The sequence below is a fragment of the Molossus molossus genome, unplaced genomic scaffold (assembly GCF_014108415.1).
Source record: "Molossus molossus isolate mMolMol1 unplaced genomic scaffold, mMolMol1.p scaffold_m16_p_4, whole genome shotgun sequence".
Taxonomy (NCBI): Eukaryota; Metazoa; Chordata; class Mammalia; order Chiroptera; family Molossidae; genus Molossus; species Molossus molossus.
The window spans coordinates 3,785,589-3,798,588 of record NW_023425377.1 but is presented as its reverse complement, the minus strand read 5'-3'; the positions used below and the strand labels follow the sequence as shown (position 1 = coordinate 3,798,588).

Here is a 13,000-nt window from a genome sequence, read left to right as displayed (position 1 = left end):
GCATCTCGGTGCCCCAGCAGCGAGGACCTGTGAACTCAAGGGAGGACATAGCATCTGCTACACAGAGCAGGTGGGCAGTGCTGTGATGTAAGCAGTCTCAGGAAACCCAGGGTGGAGTGAAGCAGGCATCAGGGAGAGCTGGGAGGGCCTGGCCACCAGCAGCCAGGACAGCCTGCCAGCGAACAGCCAGGGCCTTGGGCCCAGGGCCGCAGGGCCGCAGCCAGGCCTGGTTCAAAAGGGAGAAAGAATAAGGCGGAACCAAATGTAATCTACATCCTTCTCTCTACCACCTCAGCTTGCAGTCTGGTCGCAACAGTGGTGTCACTGCTGTTCACCCAACTGATCCTTCCCAGCAGATGCCAACCTGCTGCTCCCCACATGCACGCACTGCCCGGCCTCCCTGCCTGGCTCACGCTGCTCCTGATATCCTTTCCTGCAGAGGAAGTCAATTCACTCACGCTTCCACACTCAGATCAAACACACTTCCTTCCCCAATGATTCTAGTTAGATTTTTTCTACACACACACACTGTTCAAATCTTTATTCTATAATTATGATCAATAAATTCAAGTAACTAAAAATGAAAAACAAAAACAAAAGCTCCTATTTTCTGAGCACTTAGTATATGCCCAGCAATTTACATTCATCATTTTACTAACAGTCAGAGTAGTCTATGGGCCAGGCAGTATTATCACCACTTTATAGATGTCTAAGCTGAGGCTTAAGGAGGCTAGGTAACTTTCCAAGGTGAAACACAAGTGGCAGAATGAGCGTCTGAAGGCAGGTCCGCCTGGCTCTACGGCAGCAAAGGCAGGGATCGAGGTGACTCACCTCTGTTTCCCAGGGCACAGCCCAGCTCTTTGTACTTAATAGGTGCTTGATATGTTTTTGTTGAATGAGTGATCCTTACCCAAAAAACAATCTCCTTGCCTGCCTCCCTGGTCATGTGACAGCACTGTGTACCTCCCATGGCAACAAGTTACAGACAACACCCTGCAGTGAGGGCTCCTTTCATAAACACCGCACCATCAGCATTACACATCAGTGGCTGTGGTCCAGCTGCCAAACTCAGTAAAGTTTTCATTTTCTTTCATAAAAATTCTAAGAGAAAGTGTTTTTGAAAAACAGGCTGGTAATTCTATCTCACAAAGAATGAAGTAAGTGCAAAAATATTCTCTTTTCTACTTAAAAGATGTTATCACTGAGCATGATCACTGCCTGCTGACGACTGAAAGGCCAATGTCCATTCAATAGCTCCTGACCTACTAAGAGCATGTGAAGATAGTGGCTCCTTTCACCGTGGCTGCAGCTGTCTGTTCCCAAGCCAGGGTGGTTTTGCCTCGGATGGCGCTCCTCTGCTCAGGCAGGCGCGCTCTGGCTCACTGGGCTGGCCCAACCCAACTGTTCCTGACACGGAGTCTCCGCAAACCCTGAGCCGAGAGCCCAGACCTCAGAGCCAGTGACCCTGTCAAGGCCCTGGTCCTTGCTGCAGGAAAGCTTCTGAAGCTGACCAGGGCCTCAAGGTGCTGAGCATGAAACTGCCCAAGGAGATAAATGCGACCTCTCGCTCCTGGACACACTGGCAGGACCCCTGGATCAAAGGCCTTTACTTTGACATGAGACTGGCCATTCCAAGCACTGACAAATTTCCCAGGAAAATCTGGGAATTTCTTGCCTTCTCCTTTATAGAGGTAACACCAAGAACAGCACCTTAAAAAATAGTAGGTAATTATTAATGTCTTTAAAATTGTGGTAAAATGCATAACATAAAATTATCTTAACCATTTCTAAGTGCAGAGCTCAGGGCATTATGTAAACTTGCACTGTTGTGCAACTGTCATCACCACCATCCAACAAACACAACTCTTTTCATCTTCCCAAACTAAACTCCATACCCATTAAATACCAACTCCCCATTCCCTCTCTCCTAGCCCTTGGCAGCCATCCTTCCACTTTCTGTCTCTGTGAGTCTGACTATAGAAGTGGAATCACACAGTATTTGTCTTTCTGGACTTGGCTTATTTCACTTGGCACATTAGAATAATATCCCATGATGATATAACCAATTTTGTTCATTATTCATCCACTGATGGACACTTGGGTTGCTTCTACCTCTTGGCTATTGTGAATAATACTGCTATGAACATGCACGCACAAACATCTCTTCAAGTTCCTGCTTTCAATTCTATGTACTGAGAAGTGAAATTGCTGGATCATATGGTAATTCTATTTTAATTTTTTGAGAACTATGTTTTTTAATTTTTATTATTGATCAGTGTTCCAATGGATGACGGACCTAACTGAAAAAGGCCATTAGCTCTGCCCTGCCAATGAAAGCTGTGGGTGGAGACAAGAGGGCTTTCAGTCTTCAGGAGTAAACATTCCCCTAGGGCTGAGGAGAGTCACATAAAATGCGTTTCAACCATAAAAATCCAAGAAGAAAACATAAGCAGTAAAATCTCAGACATTTCTTGCAGCAATCTTTATTCTGATACATCACTTCAGGCAAGAAAAACAAAAAAGAAACGGGACTATATCAAACTAAAAACTTTTTGCACAGTAAAAGAAATCATCAACAAAATGAAAAGACATCCCACTGAATGGAAGATATTATCTGCCAATGATCTGATAAGGGGTTAACATCCAAATTTATAAAGAACTCATACAATTTAACACCAAATAAACAGACAATCCAATTAAAAAATGGGCAAAGGACTGAATAGACACTTCTCCAAAGAGGACACACAGCTGGCCAATAAACATATGAAAAGATGCTCAGCGTCACTAATCATCAGAGAAATGCAAATTAAAACCACAATGAGATATTACCTCACATTTGTCAGAATGGCTGTCATCAATAAATCAACACACAAGTATTGGCGAGAAAGTGGAGAAAAGGGAACCCTCGTGTAGTCTTGGTGGGAATATAGATTAGTGCAGCCACTATGGAAAACAGTATGGAGGGGACCTCAAAAAATTAAAAATGGAACTGCCTTATGACCCAGCAATATATGCGAAGAAACCCAAATACTAATTCAGAAGAATATATGCACCCCTATGTTCATTTGCAGCATTATTTACAATGGCCAAGATTTAGAAGCAGTCCAAGTGCCCAAAAATAGATGAAAGGATAAAAAAGCAGTGGTACATATATACAGTGGAATATTACTCAGATGTAAAAGAAAAGAAGAAACCTTACCTTTTGCGACAGGATGGATGGACCTGGAGAGTATTATGCTAAGTGAAATAAGCCAGTCAGAGAAAGACAAATACCACATGATTTCACTTACATGTGGAATCTAATGAACAAAATAAACAAACAAAACAGAAACAGACCCACAGATAAAGAACAGACTGACAGTTGTCAAAGGGTTCTCATGCCTCTGAAAAATAATGTATCAGGCTACATGGTCATCATCACATCTGCTCCCCTTAACTAGGAGACCCACAGGACAATGACCACATCTTCTCTCTGTGTCTCGTGAGAACAGCATGCTGACTTTCTACACCACAGCAAGCGTTCAGTAAGTAAGGCCTCCCCATGAGGGGAGGGAATGTGAGGGTGACACAGGAAGTTCGATTCCAGCTTTTTTTCCTTGGAAAGAGAGCTCTGTGAAGTCCTAGCTTCTTTGAAGGAAGGTTAAAATACTAATTTTAGACTTTGTTAAATTAAATGTGCATTTGTAACTTCTGGTGTAACCATACACAGAAATAAGAAACAGTATCTAAAATCCAAACTAGTAGATGGAAAATCTGAAGCAAAAACAAAAAACAAAATCAAGAATCCAAAAGAGAACAAGAGAAAAAGCAAAAAGAAAACTGAAATAGGTAGAAAAAATAATGCAAAATACATACATAAAATTCCAAATCTGTCATAGATACAATAAATGTAAATGGACTATATGTTCCATGTTAAATGACCAAAACTGACAGGTTAAAGAATTGTAACAATAAGCTATCTACAAGAGATGTAAACCAGAGAAAAGAGTTGTTGTAAATAAACCAGGCAAATTCTAACCAAAAGAAAGCTGGTGTAACTATACTGATATCAGTAAAAACAGATTTTACCCTTAGTAATGCTTTTAATCTGAAAGAGGTTCAAATTACAGGAAGTTAAATCAATTCTAAATTTGTATCCCTGGCACAATAGGTTATGAATATGTTCAAAGCAAAATGAACTAGAATTATAACAAAAAATAAAGACAATCAGAGAGCCTAGCATAGGGATGGAATGCAAAACAACACTGATACTAGTCTCAAAGGTAATTAATGAATACTTCATCAAGTTCTTAAAATGGGGAACAGAAGTGAAGGCAGTCCCTCATCCAGTATTTCTATTTGTCAAAAACTCTTGGGGATAACCTTTTGAATGCTTAACTTTAAATTTCTACTAAAAACTTACCAGGTCACAGAACTCAAACACCAGAAGATAAGGAATTGCTTCTACACACTGTCCAACACACTGAAGAATATTTGGATGCTGAAGAATACTGTGAAGAAAAGTCACAGCACTGTTCATCAGAGAGCATACTAGTGAAATTGTTCAAACAGTAATCCAAATTTTAACATTCATCATGATATGCTGAAAAGAGCACGTTAACTCAATAGATTGACTGTTACCTAATGATTATATAATCCAAAGCCAATCAGGTGAACGTTTTCAAAAATCAAAACAGGACTCCTGTCAGAAGAACCTCTAACTTTAGTATCTTAAATTTATAGATTACCACTCTGAAGCAGCATTTTTAAAAAGGTGAGGCAAATATACAAACTTAATAAGCAATTCAATCCATATAGTAAATAGCCCAGTTACTCCTTAGGTTATCTAGCTTACATACTAGTTCTATAAATTTTCACAGTATGTACAAATTCTTTTTGGAAAATATTTTGTCCAAGAGAAAGTTTATATATTAAAAAAAAAAAAAAGATATGCCAAAATTGTTTTTTAAAAAGCTTATTTTGAAGCAATTATGAATTAATAAGTGCAAAAATAGTATAAAGAGGCCCCACGTTCCCTTCCTGCAGTTTCCCCAGGTTATGTCTGACAACTATAGTGCAATACCAAAACCAGGCTACTGATGCTAACATCCGTGTGTGTACATGTCTGTGCTGATATCTATCACATGCATAGATTCAAACCACCACCACCTCAACAGAATTATAGATGTGTTCCATAACCACACGATCTCCCCAGGCTGCCCCAAGTCAGTACCAACCACCTCGCCCTGGCAACCACTAATCTGTTTTCCATTTCTATAATGTTCTCCTTTTGAGAATATTGTGTAAATGGAATCACACAGTATGTGACCTATTAAGATTGATTTTTTCATCATAATGAAAAAAATAATGCCCTCAAGATTTTCCAAGTTGTTGCCTGTATCAACAGTTCATTCCTTTTTATTGCTGAGAAGTATTCCCTGGTATAGACATATCGGTTTGCTTAACCATTCACCTACAACGGGACATTTTCATTTTCAGTCTTATGATATAAGACTCTGGATCTTATATTTAAATTGTGCATTCTGCAAGGAGAAATTTCCAAGTTTGGTTTTTTGGCGGCTTAATAAATATTTGGGTTTTATTCAGAGGCAAACTGATTTGGTAGATTAGATCTTCTTCTTCTTTTTTTTTTTTTTTTTCCCATTTTTTGCACAGATAGAGCGGGAGGGAGAGAGCTGAAGAGAGAGAGAGAGGGAAACATCGATGCGAAAGGGACACATTGAGTGGCTGCCACCCGCACGACCAACCAGGGCTGGGGACAAACTGCAACCGAGGTACGTGCCCTTAGCGGGAACCGAACCCGGGTCTCTCCGGACCGCAGGCAGACGCTCTAACCACTGAGCCAAACCGGCCAGGGCTAGATCTTCTTAAATCTAACAATGCTGTAATTTTAAGTGGTGTATTTAAAATATTGGTCCTGCCCTGGCCAGTTTGGCTTAGCGGTTAGAGCGTCGGCCTGTGGTCCAGAGAGACCCAGGTTCGGTTCCCACTAAGGCATGTATCACGGTTGCAGTTGTCCCCGGCCCTGGTTGGATCATGCAGGTGGCAGCCACTCGATGAGTACCTTTCACGTCGATGTTTCTCTCTCTCTTCCTCTCCCTCCATCCCACTCTATCTGAACAAAAAATGGAAAAATGTCCTCGGGTGAGGATAAAAAATAAATTTAAAAAAATAAAATAAAATATTGGTCCTTACAATCTGTCCATACAGAGATCAAGAGAAAAATGTCCTAAATGAATCCATTTTCATTACTATCCACGACAGGTGCACAAAATGACATGCAGTGAAATGAGCAGGACCAGCAGACGCACCTGTGACATCAGTGTCAGGTCTCTTTTGAGGTCCCCTGTATCTTGCTGACATATCTCAAGCTTTCATTCTCCCTCAGGATCACAAAATCAATTTGTTGCCAAGAAGCTTGACAATCGTGTTCTACTTTTTAACGTCTGGGGTTACAATGCCATCATTTTCCTGACCAGGAACGCTCATGTTCTAGAGCTCCCTTGTGATGTGTTTGTTTCTTTAAGTATAGTTGATATACAATATTATATTAGTTTCAGGTGTACAATAGAGTGATTTGACATTTATATACTTTACAATGTAATTCCAAAGTATTTTTAAACACGTGATTTTCAGAGACCACAGACTGTTTACAGAATATATATTAAGGGTTACTTACTAATAAGGTTCTCCATTTTTCAAAAAAGTATCTTGTTCCTTTGGGCTTGCACTTGCTTTTAACTCCTTCACTATTACTCTTGCTACACTAGTGCCTGTGTAAATCTCTCCAAGGAGGACCTAAAACCAAAGAACAGTTTTTCATTTCACTTCCAACAAAATGGTAGAGAAATGTGTCTCATTTATTAGAAAATGGAATATAGGAAAATAAGCAACAAGCAGATGGCCTTCTATTATTTTAAATACTGCCTCACAAAAAGCTTGGAAAAATAAAATACTACCTTCAGTTTTAAACCATTAATCAGTATTTACAACATATATTTATATGTATCTCTTTTCTGTTTACTTAAAAATGTACTATACTTTCATGGAAATTACTAATGGCATTACAGAAGAGCAATTTATAAGTTCAGTACAAGCATAACTTAAATATTTCTCAAAAACACTTCAACTGAGTTTTGTTATTTTATCTCCTTCACACCTGAGAAAGTAAACTGACAAATAGCCAAAGTACAAACTATCATTGCATTATAATGCCAAAAATCCATGGCATTCCAATTATTCCAAGGCTTTATCTTGTACAAAACCTTAGTCAAAACTCGGGGGAAAAAATATCACACTGAAATAAACAGAATACAAAACAAAAATGAAAAGAACAAGTTACAAGTGAACTATTAAACATAATACAGGTAGCCCGGCCAGTGTGGCTCAGTGAATTAAGCGTCATCCCATGGACTGAGAGGTCCGGGTTCGATTCCCAGTCAGGCACAAGCCCAGGTTTCAGGCTTGATTCCCCAGTGGGGGGCGTGCAGGAGGCAGCCGATCAATGTTTCTCTCTCACATTGATGTTTCTATCTTTCTCCCCCTTCCTCTCTCTCTTAAAAACATTATTTTTAAAAAATCTTTAAAAACTAAAAAAATAAACATAATATAGGTAATGCAAAGGCATTCCAAAATACAATACCTAAAATAAAAATAATGATGAAGTTTTTATTTAATTCAAGAATGACCAAAACTAAAAGCTTCCTTTTAAAATCGTTTTTTAAATCTTTTTATAAAATAGATTCATTTTAATGCCCTGGAAATAGAGTATAAAGTAAAACAGAATTTAATGTGTTTATTAGGAATATAAGAGCAGAATGAACAGAACAAGAAATTCTGATAATTAAGTCATATTTTTTGTTTCAAAGAGCCAACTTGTGCCAATATAATATAGGCTTAACACTCATAAGATATCAAGTTTTTAAAAAGGAGAAGAATCGTGTGCTGTTGCAATAACCTGGCTCACTGTTTCTCTCCCCACCACCAGTTACCACTCTCAGTGTTCAACAGGTGCAGGGACAAGCCCTTCAATACCTCTCAGTTCTTTGACCTCACTTCCAATCATCGTTTCTCTACAATCCCATCTCAGCAAACACTCCCGAGTCTATACCTAGCTAACTAATTACAGTATGTCCCAAACCTTGAATTTTAACTTCTTCTCTACCAGCCCTTTGATTTCCAGCTCACTTCAACAGTCTTATCCAGTAAGGGTACAACTCATCCTCTGAACCCCTTAATGCCATCACTTGTCTACCATCCGGATGGGTCCCAAACAGTTCCTACTCCATTTCTCTGCTCTTTTATAGTACATCTCAATAGACTTGTCTAAACGTGCTGTCTCTCCACTTTCTCCCTCGCATCCCCTCCACGCGAGGACGTGCCCCCCGAATGCCTCTCTTGCGGATATCACAGAGCTCGTGGTGCTTGGATATCAGTCTTCATCTCACTCAATGTGTCGGCAGCATTTACCATACTTACTCTTCTTGGACCCCTCCTTCACTGACTGCATCTCTTCCTACTCACTGGTAGATTCTTCTCCGGTTCCCTCACTGGTTCTCCCTGTCTGTGTGTGGAGCCTCCGGGCTTAAATATTTCTCAAAGTGGTTCCGCCAGCCCCTTTTCTATGTTCAGCTTCTCCATGATTTCCTCTAGTTTCATACTTTAAATACCATCCATGAGTCTCTCCCAAATTCCTCTCTCCTCTGGTCTGGAACCTCTCTCTTGAACTCCAGATTTGCTTCTCCAACTGCCTACTTGATATCGCTACCTACATGTCTAAGAGGTCTCACACCTAACACATCCAAAGGCAACTCCTGACTCCCTCCTCTATGCCTGCTTCTCCTCAGTCGCTGCCATTTCAAATTGACCTCAACTACATCCTTCCCTTCAATCAGGCTATAAGTAGTCATCCTTGACTCCCCTCTTTCTCCGGATCCGTATCTGCTCCATCCTAAATCCTATTTATGCTTATTTGGAAAATCTGTCCTGGGTCACACCACTTCTCTTCCCTCCATGCTTCTCACCTATCATCCAGGTCCAAGACTCTGCATCTCTCTATGTGGCTGCTGCAGCCTCCTAACACCTCCCTGCTTTCCCCTGGCCCTCTCCCACATCACTGCCAGAGTGATCCTTTTAAAAAGTGAGCCGCCCAGCCAGTGTGGCTCAGTGGCTGAGTGTCGACCCATGCACCAAGAGGTCGCCAGTTCGATTCCTGGTCAGGACACATGCCCAGGTGGGGGGTATGCTGGAGGCAGTCAATCAATGTTCTCTCTCATCAATGTTTCTGTCTCTCTCCCCCCTCTCCCTTCCTCTCTCTAAAAATCAATAAAGAAAAAAAAATTAGCCCTAGCCGGTTTTTCTCAGCGGTTAGAGCGTCAGCCTGCGGTCCAGAGAGACCCAGGTTCTGTTCCCGCTAAGGGCATGTACCTCAGTTACAGTTTGTCCCCGGCCCTGGCTGGGTCGTGCAGGTGGCAGCTACTTGATGTGTCCTTTTCATGTCAATGTTTTTCTCTCTCTCTCTCCCTCCCACTCTATCTGAACAAAAAATGGGAAAATTTCCTCGGGTGAAGATTAAAAAAATAAAATTAAAAAAAAAAAACGGTGAGCCAGATTATGTCACTCACCCTTGAGACTGGAGTACTTTCCAATCTCACTATGAGTAAAAGTCCATCTCTAAATGCACACCTATCTCACATCACCTGGCTCCCTACACCCCCGCCCGTCTCCTATTACTGACTGTTTACTGTCTGGTCCCCCACACCACAACATTCAGCTGTTAGAACGAGGCTTCTATTCTGTTTGCTGCTACATCCCCAGCACTCCACAGGCCAGGACTTCCCCCACCTTCCTCTGCATCGTACCCTCGGCATTAAGAACAATGTGTGAAACAGAAAAACTTTTGCTAAATGGCTTAGAAGATCTGGTAACTGACAAAATTTGGATGACGTGAAAAATACAGGACTGACAGACAATTCAGAATGAAAAGAAAGAAGCATAAGATGGCTGACTACAGAGCAAATACATCTTCTCATCTTGACCACCCTGCTTATGATGCAATCACTATTCAATTAGGAACCTTTTACAGAGCATGACTGCTACATCATGGAAACAGTGTTATAATAAAATTACTCCTTCTGAACACTGTGGTATAAAAATCACCAAAGGCTGTTTCTAGAGGTCACCACACAGGCTGTGAGAAACGAGAACAGTTCTTTGCAATGGTCCCCATTACAATAATACTTTGCATCTACAGTTATAAAATGATTAAATGTCATAAGGAGAAGGGGAGAAGAAAAAAAAATAATTTAACTGAGAAGGATAAAAAGCTTCTAAAATGCCTATATGTTTTCCCTTCTTACTCTTCTTATGCCAACAATGAGAAAAGTCTCTGATATAACCTAAAAGACCCTCTTTTACCCAGGAACAAGTTATTACCCGGGAATGCTGAAGCTCACATTCCCATGAGGTTTCAGAGGATAATGGGAAAACTCAATTGGGACTATAATGTCTACAGACAATGTGGAACGTCACACAATATAATTCTTAATTAGCTTTAAATTCTAAACAGTATAAGTAGGAGGAAAAAAACAGAAGTGAACAATACTTTACCTTTCCAAACCACCCATTTCCAATTTCCTGTATATAGCTCAGACTGTGGCGGGCAACTTGAGACTTCAAACCTTCTGCAGGAAAAAATAAAGAGCATTAAACATCTCTTTCAAACTAACAATGCTAAAGCAGTTCCAAGTTTTAAAATTGACAATATTTTTGAATGAGTATCTCACACTGATTCTTTAATACCTTGCACTGTTTTTTCCTGACCCAACTACTCTAGTATAACCTCTAGTCACCATTCCACTGGCCTTTAGTTAGTCCTGTTTTATGGTACAGGAGGGAACCATAGGGACTCCCCCCCCGCCCCCTCTATCTTAGGATGAAAAGTCCATCTGATTAGCAAATCCAAATATAGCCCTCCTCCCAAACACCGGAAATCCCAGAAGATGGCAACATCTCTTCAACAAGACAAGCAGTGCAGAGAACTAGCAGAGAAGCTTGCCTACTGAAACAGAGGCAGGAGCCCTGTCCAAGAGTTCCATCTGAATGAAGTGAGGAGGCCAGCTTATTCTTGTAACAGATCCAGGGTCCAAAACGAAAGAATCAGCTTTTGCAGGAATGCAATGGGCCTGACCACTCAGCCTCAGCAGGGAGCAGAAGGAAGAGAAATAAGCCCACAGGGTCAGCCCAATTATTTTACAATTCACAGCAAGGCTCCCAGGCTCACCCTCAGATATAACTCAGGAAAACATGACTTCGGGACAGAAGGTCTTACCTACAGAAGGCTGGAATTGGGATGGAGCTGGGAGTGAAACATTTGGTACTGAAAGTGTGAACACTTCTGCTGGGGACTGAACAGAGGGAGTATCTTCTGCTGGTGGTGTGAAATCTATCTCATCATCAAAATTATCCTCAAATTCCTAACAAAAAAAAGAGCAATGTTATAGCAAACATAGATCGGTTTGAGAGCAAATCCTAAAAAATACTGGCTAACATTTAAGGTATGAACATTTATTCACTCATTTGAAACACATGGCCATAATTTTTTTTCCCAATTCAGACTTATTTAAAGTAAAAAGTATATGTAATTGTGTTCTCCAACTCCAAACAGCAGAATAAATAAGATTTGAAGATAAATTATACATAGCTTATTTAACTTTTTTGTTGTTGTTAATCCTCACCCGAGGATATTTTTCCATTGATCGTTCAGATCGAGTAGAAGGGAGGGAGAGGGAGGGGAGAGAGAGAGAAAGACATTGATTGACTGCCTCTGGCACAACCCCAACTGCGACCAGAAATTGAACCTGCAACCCACATACGTGCCCTTGACCAGGAATTGAAACCAGACTCTTTAGTTTGTGGGCCAACGCTCTAACCGAAGAGCCACACTGGCTAGGGCTTATATAACTTTTTAAGAGAGCTTGAAGGTAAATGTACAATTTTCCAATAATGACCATGGAACTTAAAATGGAAACACTCTTCTAAGTTCAAATTTTTTTTTTTCTTTCTTCCCTTATTGATTTTTAAGAGAGGAAATGAGAGATAGAAACATCGATGAGAGACAACATTGATAGGCCACCTCCTGCGTGCCCCCCACTGGGGATTGGGCCCACAACCTGGGCATGTGTCCTGACCCGGAACCAAACTGGTGACCTCTTGGTGCATGGGTCAATGCTCAACCACTGAGCCACACGGGCCGGACCTAAGTTCAAATTTTTTACTTCTAAGTTATTATTGTCTAAGCTATTCCTTCTCATTATTATTCACTTTCATAGATCTCTTTGCATATTAAATCAAAACAAATTTATTTTAAAATTGTATATGCATTTCTGGTGCAATGTAATTCAATCAAAACAAGGAAGTTAAGCCCTGGCCGGTTTGGCTCAGCAGTTAGAGCGTCGGCCTGCAGTCCAGAGAGACCCAGGTTCAGTTCCTGCTAAGGGCACGTACCTCAGTTGCAGTTTGTCCCCGGCCCTGGTTGGTCATGCGGGTGGCAGCCACTCGATGTGTCCCTTTCATGTCGATGTTTCTCTCTCTCTGTTCCTCTCTCTCCCTCCCACTCTACCTGAACAAAAAATGGAAAAATGTCCTTGAGTAAAGATTAAAAAAAACAAGGAAGTTAAAAAAGACTCAGAAAAGGTATTTTTAAGCAAGTCTTATTTGTCTGAAAAGAGTAGAATAAAAAAATTACTATCCCAGGTAGAAAATCATCTAAGATCTGAACCACCAAGGTTATGGTATAAAACTGTATAGCACACAAGTGCAGTTAACATTTTAAGAATATCTGGTTTTCTAAACATGGCAACTTGAAAATCAAGGTTGCACCAAGTGAGCTGCAGAAACCTTTTAAGTGACTTTGTTCAGTAGAAAGCTATCCTACCTGTTCCCATCAGCGAGCTGGGTCTACTTTGGTGTCCATGTTAATACAGATACAGCTGATTATCAA

The 13,000-nt window shown here is 40.7% G+C and overlaps 1 protein-coding gene across 2 annotated transcripts in view; it reads right to left on the bottom strand.

The window, feature by feature from the left end:
• The window catches only part of LMTK2 (lemur tyrosine kinase 2), a 68,616-nt gene that overhangs the window by 30,983 nt on the left and 24,633 nt on the right, over positions 1 to 13,000 (bottom strand). For both annotated transcript variants that reach the window (XM_036239612.1, XM_036239613.1), the window contains exons 3-6: positions 11,330 to 11,474; positions 10,609 to 10,682; positions 6,680 to 6,798; positions 4,403 to 4,490 (exon numbers count right to left, since the gene is read on the bottom strand). In XM_036239612.1, coding sequence (XP_036095505.1) covers positions 4,403 to 4,490; positions 6,680 to 6,798; positions 10,609 to 10,682; positions 11,330 to 11,474 — 426 coding nt within the window. The remainder of the gene's footprint in view (positions 1 to 4,402; positions 4,491 to 6,679; positions 6,799 to 10,608; positions 10,683 to 11,329; positions 11,475 to 13,000) is intronic.